This window comes from Panthera uncia, chromosome E1 (genome assembly GCF_023721935.1).
Source record: "Panthera uncia isolate 11264 chromosome E1, Puncia_PCG_1.0, whole genome shotgun sequence".
NCBI lineage: Eukaryota > Metazoa > Chordata > Mammalia > Carnivora > Felidae > Panthera > Panthera uncia.
Window position 1 is genome coordinate 3433869 of NC_064814.1, and position 21683 is coordinate 3455551.

Consider the following 21683-nt stretch of genomic DNA (forward strand, 5'->3'; position numbering starts at 1 on the left):
TTATGGAATATGAAAGCACAGGCCCGGCCGCTGGCGGTCAGGGCTCGGGGTCCGACACACAGGTGGGGTGTGGAAGGCAGCAGGTGGAATTGTCTCAGGAGCCAGCGTAGGTAGAAAGGAAGGGCAGGTGTCGTGGGTCTAGGCAGGCCCAGGTCTGGGCCTTCGGAGCACGGATCTGCCTACAAAGTGGTCAGCGGACAGGGCCTCGGGAACAGGAGACCTTCCCGTTGTTGCCATCGACCCTCTCTGCTTCTGGAAGGGTCGCTGAGGTGTGTTTGTGGTGGGGGCGGTGGCACCTGCATGCGGCTTGCTGCGGGTTGAAGGGCTCGGCCTTCTGGAAGTGTTGGGCGGTGCCGGGCTCTCCCTTCTCCCGTGCATTTTGACAGCCCTCCAAAGGCAGCTTGACTGGCTATACGTTGTTCTCGTCTCTGCTCCTCTAACTGCTTGTCCACTGGGCCGAGATTTCCTCGTGACAAGTAAACTTGTAGCTGCTAAAGGCCTCTCCTGTCTGAAGAGCTGCGGCTGGTGGGGGTTTCGTCTTGCAGCAGGGACAGTCACCGACCCCAGTGTGGCCTCAGACCCGTGCAGCCTCAGCAGTGACCCGGTCAGTCCCGCCTGGCTGGCCACCGTGATCACCGGGGCTCCCCGAGGGACGGCCGGCTCCGCCAGGAACCCACGTTCACGAGCGCCGTTGCTACGGCCTGGCGATCTCGTGACTTCCTGTGCGTGTCCCCCGAGTGCGTGCCGTGTCTGCCCACGTAGATGTGGGTGACGCACCGGAGGAAACCGAGGGGCAGGTCAGGCCCCACTTCCCTCCGCTCCGCTCCGCCAGCGGTCAGCGCTCACCCCAGCACGCCCCTCCTTCCTTAAGGAAAGAACTTCCTTGCTGCACAGAGGGCTCCCGAAAGCTCAGCTTCTGACCTAAGAAAGATCCGGTGAATTTCTTTTCTGAGCCAGTGGCTGTTTCCGCGTCTCCTTTCTTTCTGGTGTTTAGAGTCTCCTTTCTTCGGTATCTTCTGTTGGAGTTCAGGATCCTGGTGCAGAGACTTCAGGCAGAGCCCCACGTACAAAACCACAGCACAATGGTGTGGCTACAGCAGGCAAAGTTTTACAGACATTAGAACAGAAGTCAGGTGTACTTTTTTCCACAAAAGAAATATTTAGGCGTCAATCTGGGCAAGTGTTTTGTGGTGTAGGTAAGTGGCTGGCGGCATTTCCGTATTTTCTCTGAATAGGAACTTCAGCATACCGTGTCGCCTGAGCTGCGGACCCAAACACGCGGTGGGGTTGCAAGTGACGCGTCCACACCCACACTTGCTCGCAGCCTTTCCACGCGGCCTCCGAAGACGGTCCCCGTCGGCCCCTTCAGGCGTGTCCTCCTCGGTCTTCCGTGCGCTCACACACCTAGTGTTCTGTGTTTTCCTGTTGCACGGAGTGTGTCTCGGAGATTTTTCTAGATTAGCACTCCCGGATTATCTCATTCCTCTTAGTGACCGCATCGTGTTTAAGTAGTCTTTCATTTTTGCAGTCTCGGGGAGGATGCGTGTCGGGTAAATTCCTAAATGGAATTCGCTGAATCGAAAAGCACGTGGCTTCTAAGATTCGGTCCTGTGGAAAGGCTGGGCCAGGTTACGCGCCCCTGGCCTGTGTGCCCCCACGTCCTCGCCAGGGTCTCCTGTGTCGTCAGACATTTTAATTTCTGCCGGAATGACGGAGAGCAGTATGGTATTCGTGTTTTGATTGTCGTGTTTTGAATTTTTAATTTTTGGGGCGTTCGGGCATCTCTCCACGTTGGCCACGCGTGTGTTTCTCCTCGTGTCTGCCTGTGTGTCCTCGGCCAGCTGTGTTTGTCGCTGACTTTCCGGTCTTCGTGCTCCTGTCCTTGGGACTTACAGAAGTTCCCCCTCGCACGTGCTTGCGTGTTTGTGGTCCCGGCTGCTTACGTCTGCACCCAGGCGTTTCGTTTCGGTGCAGGAAACACACTATCCGGGACTATGGCCATATTAATCCGTGCTTTATTCTAGAATTTTTATGGTTTCTCTTTCTACATTAAAATCTTTGGTTCAGCTGGAATTTACTTTGACATAAATGAGGTAGGCATTCAGCTTAGCCTCCCCCCGAATGGCTGGCTGGCTCACTGTCACACCACCGTTGTCCGAATAATCCTGCTCTTCTTTATATTTGTGTGTCTTTTCTCCCCGAGACCCTGTGACTTGAAATGCGGCCAGGTGTGTCGGCGTCTCTTGAGTGTCCCCCGGGCCGCTTCCCGTCACCGAGCCTCGTGAGCGTCAGTCACCAGGAGCGACTCTCTAACTTCATCTTTTTTCTCCTTTGTACTTTTCTGGACTGTCCGTATGTAAACAGTTTCATAAGGACTTTGATATTATTTCATTTATACCGTTTCTGTAAAAATCTTGGTGATACAGTTTTTTTTCCCCCCTTTCTTTGTTTTGAGAGAGCATGAGCAGGGGAGAGGCAGAGAGGGAGAGAGAGGATCCCAAGCACAGAGCCCAACGTGGGGCTCGAACTCACGAACTGTGAGGTCATGACCTGAGCTGAAATCAAGAGTTGGACGCCCAACCCACTCCAGGTGCCCTGATGTAAAGGTGCTTTTAGGAACCGTGACCTACATACTGAGGGGAGACCTTTTCCTGTAGGGGTTTTCCTTTGTTTTCCTGGTGACTCTCCTGCCGCTGTTAGAGGCCGGCCCTGCCGCAGTGGCCGTGCGGGCCTTGGGGATGGGAAGGAATTTGTCCAGAGAAACCCGTCACAGCCGACCATCCAGGATAAAGGCCAAGAGGAGAGGATCTGTTTGTCCTGGAGGGGAGGCCCCCAGAAACCTCCCTGGTGTCAGGAATTCACAGCCAGACCCCCCACCCTCTCACGGATCACATCGCCTCTCCAGTTCATTTTGGAGACGGAGAAGCGCCACCCAGGGTCCCGGAGCGCAAAGAACATGGAACTAAGCTTTGCCCACCCACTGCGGCCCTCTCGTGGCCCTCCTCCCCGCAGCGCGGCTCCCGGTGGCTCAGCCGTGCGCTCTGCAAAGAGCCGGAGGCGGAGGGCTCTGAGAGCAGCCTCTCAGGACAGGACGGATACGCCCTTGGCCCGGCCCCGAGGCTGGGCCCTCCGTGCCTGTCCCAGCTGCGCCTGCCCGGCCCGGGCCTCCAGCCTCTCGGAAGCTTCTCTCAGAAGTCAGAAAACCTTCTCTGGATCCCCGGCGACTCTGATCAGGGTCAGGGTGTGGTTCTGGGAGCCGGGTTTTTTCTGCTTTGGGGTTAGAGTAGAAAGCGCTGCTCTCTTAAGAGACCTTCAGGCCCTGCCTGGTGGGAACAGATGTGTGGCGAGAAGTATTTATGCTTCTCCCTTTTACTAAAGGAAAGTTAAGCACTTTTAAGGGTCAGGAATGGAGCGGAAGTGTTGAAGAGCTCCACGCCTCAGCTGCCATGTCACACGGACGGGGGGCGGAGGGGGGGACAGGAAATCAGGTGCTCTGCGTGCTGGGCCCGGGGCCGCTGCCCAGGTCAGCTGGGACTTGCCGTGCCTCACGCCTCGACACCTAGGATGAGCCCGTGTGGGGCCTGGATGAATTGAAAGATGGTGATTTATCTCCACCTCAGAAGCTGTGGCTCAAGTAAAGTGAGTGCTGCCGCCTTCCCCCGCACGCGTGGTAAAGGGTCACTGGCCGGTTCCGTGCGCCCCGGGCCGCGCTGGCCGAGGGAGAGTGGGAGCGGGGGCAGGACGGAGGGCCAGCCAAGCCGTGAGCACTGCGCGGGGGAGCCCTGTGTGGGGGAGCCCTGTGTCAGCCTGCAGTTGCAGGCGTGAGCCGCTAGGGGGCGGCAGAGGACACTCAGTTCTTTGCTCCCGCTTCGGAACCCAGGTTTTTACTGCGCTGGACAAACGCCCTGTGTCCCTGTCCCTGTCCCTTCGCGACCGTGACCGCTGAGAAGCCCGCTCTTTCTTTCTGACGCCCCTCCCCGCCACTTCTCACCGCACCTGAAGTGCTTCTCTCCGGCTCAACAACAGCAGAGTCCGGATGTCTTGGTGTCACATTCAGAGGACACGGTGGGACTCCAGCTTCTCCACACGTTTCCAGAGTGTTCTTTCTCCCCTTTCCCCGTGCGACTGTCACGCTGCCCGGCCTGGAGTGCCCTCTGCTGCCCGGCTCTGGCCTCGGCCCCTCGCGGAGCCTTCCGGCAGCCTGGCCACTGCGTTCACGGGCCCGACCCCGCGGCACCTGTTGCTAGCGTTTCTTTGCACGTACTCGCTTCTTTTTCCTCCAGAAGGAAGGCGGCTCTTGGGGGGCTGAAACCATCCCTGAGCGTCTCTGTATCTTCTACAGTAACTAGTAGGGCGCCTTGTTTATGGGTGGTATGGGCTTTTTTTTTTTTTTTTTAAGATTGTTGAATTAACAGTCTGAGAAGACCTTTTTTTTTTAAATTTTCTCTGCTTGTAGATTTCCTGAGATTACTGGCCTTTGAACGGTCTTTTTCTTTGATCACTGTGATTTCATGACCTTGATCATGGGGCTACTTATTTTAGCATCTGTCGTCTTTATTTCTGAGGAGGGCCATGCTGCAGCCTTTCGTTGGCGGCTTTTTCGTCTGACTTCCGGTCCGCTCACTTTGTGGGTCATTTTGTTTGTGCCGGAATGGACTCTGGTGGCCTCTGCTCCCAGCTGCCCGTGGCCCACATTCAGGCCGAGCTTTGTCCAGGTTCACGCGCTGCCGGTGAAGCGGGCTGTAGGTCCTCTGCCTGCACAGCAGGAGGAGTGGGCGGTGGGTGGCAGTGAGCCTTGCACGGGAGGGGAGAGGTCAGGAGCCACCTGCTGCGTGTGTGTATTTTTGTAAACATCAGTAATGCTGCAAACAAGGGGACGTAGCTGTGGTTGTACATTTACAGTATGAGGTCCATCTGCGCAGATGAAACCCCTGCGGCGGACCCTCCGGGGCGGGGGTGGGGGGGAGGGGTGGCCGGAGTGTGTGGGGGAGGGGTGACGGTCCGTCTTCGCCTTTGCAGAAAGCTCGTTTCCTTTTGCAGTCTAAAACGAAGAGTTTATAAATAGTTTTCGTGTTTATTTCTCATAGACTTGCTATGATTCTTGTAGATGAGAACTGCCATTTTGACACAAAAATAAAACCGTTCATATGGCTGTTTCTTAAAAGACTCTGCTGGGCTGCAGAGTTGGGATATTTGGGTCGGGTCTGGTGACCCTGTCATGGTGACGAGGAATCCACAGAGAAGGGAACCCACGTTAGTGTGGCGAGGGCTGGGGTGGGGGTGGGGATGTTTTTTGGGGTTTTTTTTTCCCCCTCCCTTGTTTATCTGGAGCAGTGGTTTTGCCTTCAGGGGGACATTGGGCAGCGTCTGGAGACCTGTTTGGTTGTCACATCTGGAGGGGGCCGGGGGGGGGCGCTCCGACATCCAGTGGGTGCAGGCCAGGGGTACAGCCCTGCATCGCCCTGGACACCCCAGGACGGGGAGTGACCCGCCAGGAGGTCAGCAGTGCCGCCGGGGTCAGAGAGCCCTGATCTGTGCTTAACGGTTCCTCTTGGGTCTTTTCTCCTTGCTTGTTTGGCACTTGCTTTTGAGGCCTGTGTCTGCCCCTGTGAGTCAAAGGCAGCATTTTCTCCCCGGGTGGCCTGTGCACAGCTGCCCCGGGGTCATCCTGTGTTCTGGTCTAACGTGGAGCCCGCGTCTTGGGGTCCGGGGGTCCGAGTGTGTGTGTTTCATGGTGCTCCTGGGGTGTCCTCGGGCTGTCCGAAGTTTGAGAGCTCTCGGGCCGCAGTGATGTGTCCTGTCCCAGCCACTGTCCCCGAATTCAACCTGCCGAGCGCCTCCTATCCAGAACGTGCTGGAATGTGAGTTACAGCCTCTGGTGACCGAGTGGGAGGTGACCCCTCCGCCAGGAAGGCCGGCGCGCCCGTGTGGACCCGGTCTGGTCGGCGTCACTGCCTGCTCCGGGGGTGCCCTCCGCTTGTCCGCTCGGTGATGAGAGGGCACCTGACGGCAGCGCTGCGTCCTCCCAGGGAAGCAGCCATCAGCCTTCTGCTCCTGGGGGGGGGGGGGGGGGGAGGGAAGAGCAAGCGCAGCCTGCCTGCGAGCTGGCGGCGCACCCCTCCCCCAGGAGGCCGCGTGGGGGGTAGTAGGAGGGGCCGGCTGTAATCACATTCATGGAAATACGCCCGCCCGCGAGGAGCCCCCGGCACTCGGGCCGAGCGGCAGCCTGGCGGCAGCTCCGCGCGGCCATCTCTGTCCAGGCCGGCCTTCCCCGCCGGGACCCGCTCCCTCTCCGCCCTCGGTCCCCGCTTGCTTCTCGGCTTTTGTCTCCTCGCCGCCTCCTCTCCGCTGCTGTCACACATGCCGTGCTCGCTCCGTCCCTCCGTCCGCCCGGGGCTGCGGGAGCTCCCGGGGGCCCGGGACGATGGGGTCGCGGTGCCGGCCCCCCGCGGCCTCTGAAGCGGAAAGCTGCGAGCTGCCCAGGCTCTGACGGGGGCGCTGCCAGGACGCTGGGGCTGCAGGAGAGGGGCTCGCCTTGGGTAAGAGGCCGGGCGGGGGGTGCGTGAGCGCGTCGCGGGGGTCGCGCCCGGTGTGCGGACCCCGGGCCCCGCTCGGTCACGCTTTGCAGCCGGGCTGGCTTGCGCCGCTGTCTCCGCACGTCTGCCTGTGGTCTCGCGTTCCGCTCCCCCGACCTAGGGTTTTCCGCTAGCTCCTTGGGGGCAGGTGTCCAAACCCTCGGCCTGAGATTCAGGGAGAAGCTCATCACCGATGTCGGTGGCCTTCCGGGGTGAGGTGAGAAATGCTAGGACAGCAGGAAGCAGAGGGACGGATTCAGGGCGATTCTGTCCCCTGGACCCACCCCGTGAGTTTCTGTTTTAGTCTTGGAGTCCAGCGGAGCCGTTCCTGGGTCCGGGTAGCCCTCCTTCCAGGAGTTGGAATTGCACGTTCACTTTGATCCTCGGGGTCCATTGCAGCTGTCAGACCGGCTGAGAACGTTTGAGTGTGCAAAAAATTAAGGGCTTTACAAAGAGGCGGCATCCAAATAGGTTTTAGGAACAGGCAAAGTGAGAGAGAACCGGCTTCCTAAAACCTGCACGGAGCCCCTGTTTTGGACTAAAGGGGCGTGGCAGCGCAGCTGGGCAAGCCGGAGGGCGCCTGCGGCCGGTCCCTTTCCTCAGGGGACAGGGGGGCAAGCCCGGGTGACTCGGGGTGTCTGGGGGGCTCCCCCAGAGCTGTGCGCTCTGCCTCTGTGTCAAGGAGGCCAGTGTGAGAAAATGGTTCTCCCGCTGAGCTGGTGCGGCTCTGCTCCCTGCTCTGTGATCACACCCGGCCTTGCACACGGAGGTTGCACACGGAGGTTAGACGTCTGAATGCAGGCGAGAACCTTGCTGCAGACCTCCAGCTGGATCCCGTGTTAGCTGCCGGGCTTTAGACAAGGGGGAGGGTTTTAAAACGGTTGTTTTCTAGTTCTTAGCGTTTATCGAAAGCAGATGTTAACTTTGTTTTTCTCAAGCAAACTTTTAGGGTACAATTTTATGACTTCGTCCCTTTTCCTACCTGGAAATTTGACCTCCTTTCCCTTTGGTTGGCTGGCTAGTCTTGGAGTTCTAGGATTTATTAGATAAAATGTGTCAATTCCCTTTAGTGTGTAAGGTAGATGGTAGAATAGCTTGTTTTTTCCCAGGACAGTTTATGGGGCTGTATGTGTTTTGTTTTGGTTTTTAAGATTTTACTTTTAAGGAATCTCCACACCCAGCGTGGGGCTCAAACTCACAACGCCAGGACCTAGAGTTGCACGCTCCTCCCATTGAACCAGCCAGGTGTCTGTGGGGCTGTTCAGTACATGTTCTGTCATTGGAGAAGGGCGGTGATGATGACAGGCCCATTCGTGGGGCAGGGTGAGGTGGTGGCTTGCCCAAGGTCACAGGACTAGTTAGGTGAGGAAAACCCCCAGCAAGTGTCCCCTCCCACCCTAAGCCCAGATAGCTTCTCGTCGGAACTAAGGAGGCTTGAGTCATTAGGGCAGTGGTTAGATGAGCCGACCGGGGTGGGAGCAGAGTTTTTCTTAAAGATGCGAATGTGGGGGCGCCTGGGGGGCTCAGTCGGTTGAGCATCTGACTTCGGCTCGGGTCACGATCTCGCGGTCCATGAGTTCGAGTCCCACGTCGGGCTCTGTGCTGACAGCTCAGAGCCTGGAGCTTGCTTCGGATTCTGTGTCTCCCTCACTCTCTGCCCCTCCCCTGCTCATGCTCTGTCCCTCTCTCTGTCAAAAAGAAACAAACATTAAAAAAAAATCCAAACTCTGTTGTTCAGATGCAGAATATGGTCATAAAATCATTAACGTATCTGCTCTTCTCCTGGTCTGTTAGCAGGTGCCTCGGGCCTCTCTGTGCTGAGTACGTTATGTTAGCCACACGCTAGTTTAACCCTTTTCCGTCCACGTCGTGTCTGCACATTCCTTCAAAATCTCCTAGGCCGTGAGTTGGCAGTGAGACACTTTTAAATCACTCTACACAAAAGTGAAGTCATGAGTCAGTCGTGGCAGACGAGCACAGTAAGCAGAAACGAGGGAGTCGGGATGTTGCTGTTCACTTTTTGTGTGTTTATTTTTAATCACGGTACGATGCACACAAAACAAAATCTATCATTGTAAGCGTATGGTCCAGCTCGCATCGTCGTGTGAGCAGCGTTCAGAAGTTTTCCGTCTCGTAAAACTGAAACTCTGTCCCCAGTAGCACCACGTCCCCCTGCCCCCTGCATTCTCCTGTCTGTCTCTGTGGATTTGGCTGCTCTAGGGGCCTCACGGAAGTGGGACCCTCCAGCACGCGGCCTCTCACGACTGGCTGGCCTCACCGAGCGTGCTGCCCTCAAGGTCCATCCACGCTGGGGCAGGTGTCAGAATTCCCTTGCTTTTGGAGGTGACAGCGCAGTGTTCGCTCTTACAAAGGATTGCCGTGGTTTTGACTCGCAGGGAGGAAAGCCCTCGGTTGTCTCAAGTTGGCAGACTTCCCGTGAAGGTGTGACGTGATCACGTGTGCTCTTGGCTCGCGGGTGCCCACGGGTTCCCGGCTTCGGCCACGTCCGTGTGCTCCGTCCGTCTCCGCCCCCCCGCCCCTTGCCCTCTGACCCCCGTCCTGAGGCCTGTCTGTAAAGTTGAGGCTCTCGGTGAAACCCCTTCATCATTACAGCTGTCTGTGGTCCGTATCTCCGCGTGGTGCCCGGTCCCTGGGTCGTGCTGCCATTTTGGCTTGAGTTCTCCCCGTCTGAGGTCTGATCCCAGGGGTTCCTCGTGTCAGCTTGGAATCGAGACTTTTGTGAAACTTGGCTGCACGTCCGTCTCCTGTGCCTGAGTTCTTTCTCGTCGTTTGAACTCTTCACACTGCGAGTCTCGGGGATTTCCGGGGACACCGGGTGACTCACCCCCGTCGGGCGGGGCCGCGTGAAGCGTCCAGCTGGGACGGTGAGCACAGGTGTGGGGGCCGTGAGCACCGGCCCTTCGGCCTTGGGTCTGGGGAGGGGAGAGAATCTGCCTTCCTCCCACGGACGGTTCCCCGGCTTCGCACTCGTGAACCCCAAAGCTGTTAGTAAATAGCTGTGTTCTCTCTAGATCTGGCAGCAGCTTCCAGACGGTGTAAGGAAGCGTGATGTTTCACGTTGCTGCTGCTGCTGCTGTTTTAGGTGGAGCTCACGTAGGTTTCTGAGGCTGTGTGTTTTTTGTGTTTCAGAAAACGTACAGGTCGGTAAAGGGTTTGGCTTCGGTTAGCTGGGGTTCCTCAGGCGCTGGTGCTCTCTGGAGGGCGGGGTTGTGTCCGGACACAACGTTGCGCTCCCCTGGCTTGGGGGCGGGGTGGGGGCGGATTGGACCAGGGTGTTTTCTCCTGTCTGTTTACCTTCTCCACACTTGGGGGGAAGGGAAGCGCCTTTCTAGACTCTTGGCTTTGCTTAAAACATTTCCCTGCTGTGCTGGTTTAAATTTGGACCCTTCTTAGCCACCGAAAGGCAGGGCCTGTATATAAGATGGGTGAAGATTAGGATTGGAAAAAGAAGACAAGCGCTGTGCTTTACAGGCAGGCAGAGGGAGCTGGCGTAGCCGGAGGGCCCGTGGAAGGAAGCACATCTTTAGCGCCCCGGGGATGTACGACAGGGTCCTCCACTTGGGTGGGCGGCTGCCGGCACTCCTGCTGAGCAGAGACTGCCGTCTGAAGAGCCGCCTTTTCTGTTGAACTTCACGGCGGATGGCCGGCACCTGTGCGCGCGGCCGCGGCTGCTGAGCGGGGAGCAGTGGCTGCGCCATGTGCGCATTGATGGGAGCTGTCCCTTTAAGACAGTCCTCCTTTGTGTCTGCTGGTTGGAGCGCATTTCAGCTCAGGGGCTCTGCCTGCTGCTAAAATCTGCAGAGCAACATTGAAATAAAGAAATAAATGGAAGCTTCCCTTGTGTGGCTTTTCTGTTCACAGCTGAGCACAATGGCCCCTTGTTGTTGTGGGCACTTTAATCCCCTTGGTTCAATTGGAACCCTGCGAGGGACTGGGGAGGGCCCATCCCGGGCCGGGCCGGTCCCCCTGCTGTAAGGGGGACACCTTGTAAGTGAACCTTTGCGGGAGTCATTCCCGAGGCCCCCAGACCCCCAGGCGCTCTGCTCCCCGCCTTTCGTGCTCAGGCCGCTGCCTCCCTGGTTGCCCTTCTTTTCAAGAGAAGGGGGCTCAGCCGCCTTCCTGGCACAGAAGCGTGGCTGCAGCACGTGGCAGTCGGGGGAGGGAGGAGTTGTTTGTTGCTCTGCCATCTGGCCCATCAGCCGATCTTTTACAGTTTAACCCTCATGGCTTCGAGGGAAAGCCACGGCGTGGATACGTGCCCTTCGTGGGGCCCATGCTGCTTTTCCAGCAACGCTGGGTTCGGGGTGCGTGTGGCTGTGTCTTCCTTTCCAGCCCGGCAAGCGGCCTGCCGGACCCGGGGACGGGGGCGGGGTGGGCTGGGCTGGGTCACTCACCCCTTGGGCTCCCCAGCCACGGTTTCTATTCTTCTTGCTATTAAGTGACACGAAGCATTTTCCCCGTGGCATCTGTTTTCCTCTTGGGCAATGTGGGGGTGAAGGCTTGTACTGAACGGGGCACGTTACCCTGATGAGAGGCTAAGTGCAGGTGGTCCGTTTTCTTAAGTGCTGGGGTTTTCCTTGCCTCGGGAACATTTGCACGAGAATGACGAGATCTAAAGCTGCCCTCCTTTAAGAAGAAAACTTCTCGGAAGATTTGCTGAACCAGAAGGGAAGCGGTGCTGTGATGTAAGGTGGCTGAGTGTGGGATGCAGGGGGGCTTAGAGAGCCTGTGGTTAATGTCAGGAGACAGCATCGGAGTACATGTGAACAAACGTCGTGTTCGTTCTCACTGCAAATTAGCCAGAAGCTGCTTCCTTCTGGCCACCGGGACATGGGAGGCCCGTCTTTCCTGGTAACGTAATTAACGTTTTTTTCGTCTTAAAAATGCAGTAGCACCTACGTGTATTTTTTTTTTTTAAGCGAGTATTCAGGAGCCCTTGGCCCCCCTCTCTCTTCCCAGACCCACTCCCCAGAAGCAGCCCCTAGTAATTAATTTTTTCTGGCTTTCAGCGACCGGTAGGTGCTGCCTCATGCATATTAATACTCTCATCCCGCTGATTATTTTATCAGCGTCAGAGATGGTCTCTTGACCTCTCTCACCGTGTGTCCTCTTCCTCTTCACTTTCCCCCTGTCCCATTTGTTGGTCCCTGTATTTTCACCTTTGGAACTTCCATTCGCACGTTTCCGACGTCATTTTCTCGTTCCCGACTCTGTAGGTCTGTCGCTGCTTTTTGTAAGCAGGTGCCTGGCGCCCTCCTTGCCTTTCCGTTCGCCCCTCCCCCGGCCTTCGCTGCAGGTACCGCGTGATTTCCATTAGCCTTTGTGCTGTGTGTGCAGGCCGGCTCCGCAAGGTGACGGCGGGTACGCCGCACCGTCGCGAGGATGTTCCTGCGGCTCGGCCCAGAGCCCGCGTGTGCTCTGCTGGGCTCCCCCCTCGGGAGCCGGTCCCAGCGCCCAGGTCCAGTGGACTCCCCTTACCTTCCGCTGCCTGCCGCCAGCCGTGGCTGCCTCGTGATTCCCCCTCGGTGTCGTTTTCTCTGTTGTTTCCAGTGATCGTCCTGGTGCTGTGGAGGGAAGGCCCAGGACCCCTCCCTTGCCTTCCCATTGCTTCTCTGGGGTGCGGCTCTCGCAGCCCGTCATCGGTCTCCTGTTCTGATCCGGTCATTCCGTCCATGCGTGTGGGGGTGTGTGCTCCCGAGGGAGCCCCATCCTTGTGAACACGTTTTCCTCCCCCTGAGGGAGCACGGGGGGATAAACGTGGAGTCCTCCTCTGTCTGAAATGATTCTATTTTGCCCTCCCAGTTGACTGAGAATTCTAGGGTCAGAGTGGTTCCCGTGTGGACCCTTGAAAGCCCTTCCCGTCTCCCAGGGTCCAGCACGAACCAGCCACACCCTCCTTTCCCTTCCTGCTCACGGAGGTTCTAGGATCCTCCTCAATCCTCCAGTTCTCGAATTTGTTTTCCAACTTCTGAACGTTGACAACGTATGTTTCTCTGTGGGATTTGTAAAGACCTCAGGACACTGAGTCCGTTTCTGCTGCTATTTTCAAGTGCTTTGACTCCTTATTCTGCGGGAGTACCTCACCTTTATCTTGTAATCCTTTTCTGGCGGGGGGACAAAAAAACGTTTATTTTCTAGGAGTGTGTTCTTTCGTTGTCCCTCTTTCAGGGTTTTCTGTTCTTTTCAAGTTTTCTTTTGTTCCGCTCCAGGGTGGGCTTTTGCTGTTTCTTGTTCGGGCCGTGGGCTCCGCTGCCTCCGTGGGTGCAGGAAAGACACGGGGCAGGTTCGATGGGAGCTCCGCGTGCGGGGTGGGCCTCGTGTGCAGCTGGCGGGGGGGTGGGGGGGGCTGCTTCAGGCCGGCTGCAGGTCCCCCAGCCTAGCTGCTGGCCCAGTTCTCCTGTTTTGCCTCGGGCAGATACGTGTGCAAGATCTTCAGTGTGCGGGGTGATGTGGACGTGGCAGTGGTGGGCACACGCGGAGTAGGCCTTCCAGAAGGGGTCGGCACTCTGCTTGCTCTGTCCCAGAAGTTCGTTGAAATCTCTTCTGCCAGTGGCCCCTCTCCCCGTAGTCTTTGATGTTGTAGGCTTATAGCTTTGTAAAAATGCCTTTACTGTTTCTAAAATAGTACCTTGGAAGGGGGAGGGCCAGCAGCACATTCTGAATTTAGAGCACAGAAACTAGACGGTGGCCTTCTAGAGAAACGGTCGTGTGTGAGCGTTCACCCAGAGCAGCTGGGTGCCGAGGTTCTGAAAACAGAGCAGCCACAGAGAGTTTCCATGTGGAACGAGAAAAATCGGTTTCTCGGGGTGCACAGCGCTCTTGAGATATAAATTCTCTACACGATGGTTCTGGTTTTCGTCAGCCTCATTCTGAGGACCTTAGTCTTGCCTCTGCCTGGGCAGGGACTCGCTGATCTGATTAAGCCGTCTCTGGCTTCAAACTCAAAGCCTGATGATTCTCCCCCATGGAACGGCTATTAAAAACGAACTGTCGCCTCAAATTTTCAAAACCTGTTATGTTAGAACGAATGTTTGTGTTCCAGGACCTCCGGAAATTGTTTCTTAAAGGGACCTTCCGGTCCTCGTGGATTAGAAAATCTGCTCTGTGAAATCCAGAAACGTTAGAATGAACTCCTTTAAAGCCTGCTTTTCTCTAGGAGGGAGGATCTGTGTTTCGCCTTTTGTGTGGTTTCTCAAAGTAGGGTTGGCTCTGACTAGAGCTGATCTGTGACTCACAGGGGAGCACTCCCTCGGGGCTCTCAGGGACACAGCGAGGCCACTCCTGGAGGGTGACCCAGCCTGGATTTCGGGGGTCTGCCGGAATCCTGCAGCCTCTAGCGTTAGTGGGACCCCATGCATTAGTTCTGCTGTGACCTCACGGCCACCGTCAAGAAAACGAAGGGTAAAATGATGGCGTCGGTGGGCTTCGCATGGGGAAGGCACGGTTTTGGTATCGTCGTGTGTGGAGAAGATTGGGTCGTGATGGCAAGTGCATTTTTCAGTGCGTCTTGGGGAAGTTTAAAATTTGGGCACTTCTGGACAAGGGTGGGGGAAAGCCGGGTAGAAAAACGAAAAGCCAGCTTACCTAATGGAGCTAAGTTACCTGTGCTGTGGGTATCGTCGTTGGGTGTGTTGCTTCTACCCTCTTGTGTTGTCTTCCGTGATTTTCATGAAACGTTTGGGGAAGGGAACTGGCCCCTGCGTGCCGTAAAGTTGCGGCGTCACGGTTCGAAAGAGAGTCGTGGGTCCTACGCTTTCAAGCAGGGCTCCTGTTCCAGCTCCGTGCTGTCCGGGAGAAACATATACGCCGTAGGGGCACCTGGGTGGCTCGGTCGGTTAAGCGCCGACTCTCGGTTTTGGCTCAGGTCACGGTCGCGCTGACTGTGCAGAGCCTGCTAGGGAGGGAGCCTCTCTCCCTCTCTTTCTGCCCCTCCCCGGCTTATGCTTGACTCACTCCTGCTCTCTTTCTCTCTGTCAAAATAAATAAATGAACATTAAACACAAAAAGAAACGTGACATGAGCTGCATATGCAGCATTAGTTTCTAGTAGCCCGCGTGAGAGCCACTTAGAATCATCTTTTTATTTATCAAGTTACGAGTTCAGTGTGTAATCGACATCAGCCGTTATCAGAGAGATATTTCCCTTTCTGTGTAAAGTCTATACCCACCGTCCATCTCAGACTGGTCCAGTCACATCTCAGGTGCTTCGTAGCCACGTGTGGCCGTGGCTCCTGTACCACGTGGTGTGGCTCTGATGCGTTCCGGCGCCTGCGTGGGTGTGCAGGCATCCGAGCGCTGGCGCCTGCATCAGGCCACGGGGGTGCCTTTTGCTCTTGTCCCGAAGGAAGCAGAAGCCACCACCTTCCGGCTCCCGCTAAACGGCGGGCGGGGTGCGAGGCGCTCTCTCCGTTGGACTCCGTGCGTGCGGCAGCCCGACGAAGCGGGTGAGGGTGTGCGCCTGCTTTGCTGGTGACAGCGTGTGGCCGGAACAGGCCAAGTGACTTGTGTAAAGTGACCCCGATTGGCGTGTGGTGGGCTGGCGCCGGGACCTGCGCCCCGGTTTTCCCGCCGCCAGTGCTCGTTTTCCCCACGGACCGTGTGGCTTTCCGCAGCACGTTCAGAAGGGTCACCCGCGGGCTTCCATCCCGCGTCCCTGTGCTTACGGGCGAGGAGGAGAGGCGGTCTCAGAGGAAGAGGTGCTTCGTGGGGAGAACTGTGCCTGTGAATTCGGCACTTTGTTCTCAGGGTGAGAGCTTATTGAAACATAATCAAACAGGAGCGCCTGGGTGGCTCAGTCGGCGGAGCCGCTGACTCTTGGTTTCATCCCGGGTCATGATCTCACGGTTCTTGGGATCGAGCCCCACATTGGTCCCTGCGCTGACAGCACAGAGCCTGCTTGGGACTCTCTGTCTCCTTTTCTCTCTCCAAATAAGTCTAAAAACACCATACTCAACCGGAAGGGCATAAAGCAGCGAGAAAAGTCTCCGTGACCCGGTCTTCAGAGTTAAGCACTCCGTGGGGGGTACACCCTTCGAGATTTTTTTCCTCTGTACGTGTGTAATCTGTCCCCTCCCCCTCCAGCAATGGCACCGAAGCGTTCACGTGGTTTCGCGGCCGCTGCCCCCTCCCCACTTCAGGGCGTCACGGAAGCGGTTCGGGGTTCGGGGTGGGCCCGGCGAGGGGGCCGAGGCCTCGAGAGGCTGGCTCGCCGGGGCCTGACGTGCCCCCACTGTAAGGGCTGAAGGTGGCCAGGGCTCGGCTGACAGTCCTTTCATCCCTGGCCAACCTCACCTGACCTCAGGCCGCCTTTTCCCTCTCGTTCCCATGGCAAGCGCTCGTGGAGCGGAGCGGCTCTCTCATCGGGGTGCTCTCTTCCTTTGGTGAAGCCGGTGAACGAACGAACGGGAGCCAGAGCTGTCCCCGTTTCCAAAACGGGCTTCTCGCTGCCGCCGTGGTGTCCTTGTCCTTTTGTGGTCTCTGGAGTCTGTTTATTTTTGGTGACCAAGCTCTCTTAGTAACGTTTCCCTCCTTTCTTGTAGTTCCCGGTGACCTGACAGCAGAGGAGCGTCAGGAGCTGGAGAACATCCGGCGGAGAAAGCAGGAGCTGCTGGCCGACATTCAGGTAGGCGGTGCCAGCAGTGACGCGTGCGGTGTGACAGGTGTCCTTCCCAGAGCCTCCTCACCAGGTGTCGGGAGTTGACCCCCCCCACGGCCCGGGGCCGAGCCTCGTTACTGACGGTCACTTCGGCTCCGCCCGTGAGAAAGTGGACTCGTCGAGGGGTTGGGAAGGCCCCGCCCGGCCGGTCCGCCGTCCTAGGTGACCCCCAAGTGGAGCCCGCGCTGCCGCGTGGGGTGTGGGTGAGGCTCAGGCGCTTGGAACACCGGCCTCAGGTCAGGCCCGGACCCGCGTCTGGTTCTGGCGCTGCCTCTTTCTGGAGGAGTGACTTCAGACACGAGGATCCGGGCTCTTTGAACTTGACAACGAAGACGCGCGTTGATAGGTTGCCGTGAGGGTTGAATGAGGTCCTGCTCACCCGGGACTTAGCGTGGCTGCGGGTCCCTAGGAGACGCCTAGGCAGCCATGGCTGCTTCACCAGAGTTTTTCCAAGCTCCTTGGTGTAACCGCCACGCTTTGTAGAAGTCAGTCATAGAAGCCATTGGCTGGGCTCTTTTAGCCCTCGGGGCAGGGAGCTCGGGAGAGGGGAGGGCGGGGAGGGGACACACCCTGTGACCCCAGAGCTGCCCGGTGTGGAGAGGAAAGACTTGCTCCGGTGTGGTTTCACTATCTTTGATCATCTGCGCAAATTCTCGGATTCCTGTTTCACTGATAAATGCCGGGAAGTCTGAGCAGACGTTCACACAGAGCCCCCTTCACCGCGCCCGTCCAGCCCGTCCAGTCCGAGGGTCTGCTTGCCTGCCTTGCAAAGGCCGGAGCTTGGGACGGACGATCCCCCTGCCGGCCGCTTGGCGGCAGTGTCGGCCCGGGCCAAGCACCCCCGGCCCCGCAGCCTGGGCGTTTGGGCAGCTCTTCCCGAGTCTCCTGACACCTGCTGGGCTCCGAGAGGCTGTATCTGGCCTGCCGTGTCTCAGTGGGAAGGCTGTGTTTTGCACAGTGCACACGACTAGAAGTTCTGTCCTAGACCGTGAGCTCCTCGAGGTCGGGGGCCGTCTTGCTCACCTTTGGTTCCCCGGAACGCTTCCTTCCTGGCAGGAGCGCCATAAATATTTGTCGAACAGATGAACTTCCCACTGTTTCCACGTTAAGGGTTTTTTTTTTTTTTTTTCTGGTTTGTCTTTATTTCGTTTTGGTTTATTTGCTCTTGTTTTGGTTGGGGGGAGCTCTAGCAGATACGCCAGGCCCCCCTGGTAATTCCGGACTGGACTGTCTGTTTTGTAGAGGCTGAAGGATGAGATAGCAGACGTGGCTAATGAAATCGAGACCCTGGGGTCCACAGAAGAAAGGTGAGTCTGTCCAGCCCCTGCTGGCGGCACACGGACGGAGAAAGTGCGCTTTCTGTCCTCGGTCCCCAGCAAGCACACGCACCCCCTGGGGTCCTTCAGTGCGGGGGCTCTGACCGTGGGGGCTTTCCACATCATTGCAGGGTGCAGGGGTGGAGCCAGGGAACCCCGAAGGCCCCCAAAGCCTGAAATAGCCCTTAAATGACTGTGGTCACTGCCGTTTCTTCCCTCGTTGTCCGTGGTGTTCGCATTTTAGGGTTTCTGTTTTCCCTTTGTGCCAAGGAAAAGCTTAACGCTGCCCGCACCATTTCCAAGGAGGAGAGCGCGTAGACAGGACATTATAGCGCCACACAAGGAGCGTCTGCGGGTTAACCACGTGAAGCGTCAGTGACTCCAGAGTTTAATTTTGAATGGGGTTCCCAGACCGTTTTCTAAGTACTTAATGCGGTAACGGGGCTGTTTCTAACTCACTACACGTCTGTATTTTTCTAAGCCTAAGTCCCCTGTCTGGCTTCCTAAGACCATCTGATTCTGTTATTTTAAGCGGCTGTGGGAGGTGCCATTAGAGATTAGTGTAACCCGCGTTCTGCAGAAAGTGGCCAGCTCATCACTTTCAGGCCCCGCGTTGTCACTTTGGGACTATAACCTTCTTACCTGCCATTACAAAAATTTGTAGCTTTAAAGCAGCGGATAAATTAGGGTTCGTCAAAATGTAAAGCTTGTGCTCTTAAAGATGCTGTGAAAAGAAAGGACTAGGTAAGCCACAGACCAGGAGAAACATTTGCAAGACGCATGTCTGAAATAGGATCTGCCTCTAGAATGTGTGTGTGGAACACGTGCTAATCGGTAACGAGAAGACGGCCCAGATGAGAGTGGGCCGGGGGTCCCTGGTGTCGGCGCGCGCTGGCGACAGAGTCGCGTGGCCGTGGGGAGACGGCGTGGCACTTTCTCGTAACGTGAGGCTGACGCCCGTGCCGTGGCCGGCAGGTCAGCGCCCCGCTGTTCGTTTGAGGGAGATGAACGCGTGCGCAGAAGAAGGCGTGTGTGGGAGTGCTTCCTGCGCTCTGACGTCACGTGGTGCCAACGGGAGGCGGCTGCAGGCCACGGGCCTTTGTCCCGTGGGCGAAGGGACGGGCGGAGGGAGGTAACGCACGGTGAGCTCACACAGCGCACCCTTGCTGGTGGTGAAAATGCTCTACAGCTGGTTATGGTGATGGTTGCACCGCCTCGTAAGCTTACGAGAAGTCGTTCGAATGTACAGTTAAGATGGGTTTATCGTATGATATGTACGCGCGACCTTAATAGAGTTTCTTTAAAAGTCACGTTAAAAAAAAGGAAACGGGTGGGGTGGGAGGAGCAAATGAACGTGGCGTCAGGGTCAGGATTGCAGCCGACCTGCCACGCTGAGCCCTACGTGGGCCCGTGCTTTCCTGGGTAGGGTTTCCAGAAATCCCTGTGAGCCGGCGGATGGATGCAGGCGGGGACGATGGCGGGCTCTCGGAACTTCCCGACCGCCTGGCGCACCAACACGGCCATGCTGCTTGTTTTTCAGGAAGAACATGCAGAGGAACAAGCAGGTGGCCATGGGCAGGAAGAAGTTTAACATGGACCCTAAAAAGGTAAGGTGCTGCCGGAGCCCTCGGGCTCTACGACGGGGTCTCTGCGGCGCTCGGTAGAGTCCGCGGCGCCCGTCCCAGCTCCCTGCCCTTCTGTAGAGCACGCGTCACGTGGTCCGCGCTAGGCCGTGGCTCCTCAGCTGGGCTCCCCCGACCCCGTGTGTCAGCCGCCGAGTACTTATTAGACGCTCCCCGTGTGTCCAGAGTGCCCACACCCGCTCTTGTCTGCCCTTCCGCCTCCTTTCTGGATGTTTCCCGGGTGAGCGTCATTGGCGTCTGTGCTGCCTTTTCTAGGGGATTCAGTTCTTGATAGAGAACGACCTGCTGAAGAATGCTTGCGAGGACCTCGCCCAGTTCCTGTACAAAGGGGAAGGCCTCAACAAAACAGCCATTGGTGACTACCTGGGGGAGAGGTAAGGCCTGGAGAGACACCTGTGGCAGAGTGGGTTGGTCGGGGCTTCCGGGACGCTCTGAGCCCTTGAAGAGAGTCTTGTCCTACGGCAGCGGTAGCCACACTGGCACCGAGAGGGTTCTCCTGGGGAATGGTGGCTGGCGTCGCGGTGTCGTGGGGACAGAGGGACGTGGCTCCTTCCTTGCCGTGTGTGCGGAGCCCACGGGACCGTAGCACTCGGCATGGAAAACTGCCTGGCTGGGGACGGCCTGACTCTCAGAATCGGTGCCTGCCTTCCCCCCCCCCCCCCCCCCCCCCGCTTCTTTTGTTTCTCTTGATAGAGACGAGTTTAATATCCAGGTTCTTCACGCGTTTGTGGAGTTACACGAGTTCACTGACCTTAACCTCGTCCAAGCGTTACGGTGAGTGTTTGAGGAGGGTGCCCCAGAAGGTGGGAGGGGCACAGAGAGAGGGAGACACAGAATCGGAAGCAGATTCCAGGCTCTGAGCTGTCAGCGCAGAGCCCAGCGCGGGGCTCGAACCCACGAACTGTGAGATCGTGACCGGAGCCGGAGTCGGACGCTTACGCGACTGAGCCACCCAGGCGCCCCGTGAATTTTTTTCTAATTTTCGACTTGGAAAACCCTTTGATTCCCCGTCTTAGAGCAGGAAGTCAGTAGTTGGCGCGCTTCAGAAGCCAGCAGCCAGCAGGTTTCCCTTCGTCCCTTGGGATTCAAATCCACGGGGAGTGTTAACAGCCGTACCTGCGGAAGGTGGGGGTCTCCCCGGGCCGCAGCCCAGTGACCCAGCCCGTCCTCACCACTCAGGCAGTTCCTGTGGAGCTTCCGGCTGCCGGGAGAGGCCCAGAAGATCGACCGGATGATGGAGGCATTCGCCCAGCGGTACTGCCGGTGCAATAACGGCGTGTTCCAGTCCACAGGTAGGGCAGTCCCGCTCCCTGGTGCTGACCGCCATTTTGCACGAGATCCTTCCTCGGCTCGGGACAGTTCCCAAAACGAAAGGTTCACGCCCGGAACGTGGATTTAGACGTTGGCTACGATAGTAAGCAGTTGGGAAGGATCCAAAAGTCCAGGGAGGAGGGATAAGGGGGGGGGAATCTACGTCATAGTGTCTGTGAGTTAGGCCACGTGCTGCAACCACTACAAGTCACGTTCTTCATCTCCGTGGCTGGCTTATCTTGTAACTAGAAGTTCGAGAGGCTTATCTTGTAACTAGAAAGCGCAGCATAGGAACTCCAGTCAGTACCGCCGTGATCCCGCTGTGGTGACAGGCGGGAGTAACGTGCGGCGTGCCGTGCGCCCGAAACTGCTGGAACGCTGTGCGTCCGCTCTGCCTCGGTGTGAAAAAAAGAACTAAAAAAAATTATGGGTACAAAAAGAGGTCTTATTGCCCCGAGAGGATGCTAACGGTTAGCAAAATGGCAGGATTCAAAACAGCGTGTCTGTTCCGATTCCAGTTCCGTCAGGAGGGTGCGTCCTGAGGTACGTTAGTCACGTGCCGCCGGTGGGCACGTCCGTTCGTTCGTGTGATGGAGGAAATAAGTTGTCACCGGGTGGTGGCATCGTAGGTGTTCCGTGTTTTCTTTCTTCTGCGTTGTGCTGTTTCTCGGGTTGTCTGCGGAGTACCCGCTCTCCTTTAGCGATCTGAAAAATACTCCCCTTTAAGGCCTGAACAGTCGCCGTGCCGTTTTGTGTCCCGCCCCCTTTGGTTAGTGGTACGTAACTTTCAGTTAGAGGGCGTCCGGGCGTGTGGATTGGTCTCGTTCTTTCGAGAGCACGTCTTGTGTTCTTGATCTCGTTGGGTATTTCTTGTTCCCTCAGGTGGGATGTTTCTGATCGTTTGTTTGCTTTTCTCTTTAGACACTTGCTACGTCCTCTCGTTTGCCATCATCATGTTGAACACCAGCCTGCACAACCCCAACGTCAAAGACAAGCCCACCGTGGAGAGGTTCATCGCCATGAATCGCGGCATCAACGACGGAGGAGATCTGCCCGAGGAGCTGCTCCGGGTGAGCGCGCTCTGACCGGGAGACAGGGACGGGGACAGGAGAAAGGCCTGTCGCTTAAGTGGGTGAATTCCGTGAAGGCGCGGGCAGTGTGGC

At 57.2% G+C, this 21683-nt stretch overlaps 2 protein-coding genes across 4 annotated transcripts in view; one reads left to right on the forward strand and one right to left on the reverse strand.

Moving 5' to 3' along the window:
* PGS1 (phosphatidylglycerophosphate synthase 1) overlaps window positions 1–21683 on the reverse strand; it is a 339697-nt gene that overhangs the window by 134187 nt on the left and 183827 nt on the right. The gene's annotated exons all lie outside the window — the stretch shown is intronic.
* Window positions 1–21683, forward strand: part of CYTH1 (cytohesin 1) — a 78449-nt gene that overhangs the window by 41789 nt on the left and 14977 nt on the right. For 2 of the 3 annotated variants that reach the window (XM_049635588.1, XM_049635587.1), the window contains exons 2-8: window positions 16135–16217; window positions 17493–17557; window positions 19107–19173; window positions 19465–19583; window positions 19903–19983; window positions 20389–20501; window positions 21442–21590. In XM_049635588.1, the coding sequence (XP_049491545.1) occupies window positions 16135–16217; window positions 17493–17557; window positions 19107–19173; window positions 19465–19583; window positions 19903–19983; window positions 20389–20501; window positions 21442–21590 (677 nt within the window). Of the gene's footprint in view, window positions 1–6235; window positions 6540–16134; window positions 16218–17492; window positions 17558–19106; window positions 19174–19464; window positions 19584–19902; window positions 19984–20388; window positions 20502–21441; window positions 21591–21683 lie in introns of those variants that run through there. The other variant, XM_049635589.1, reaches the window with a different exon arrangement.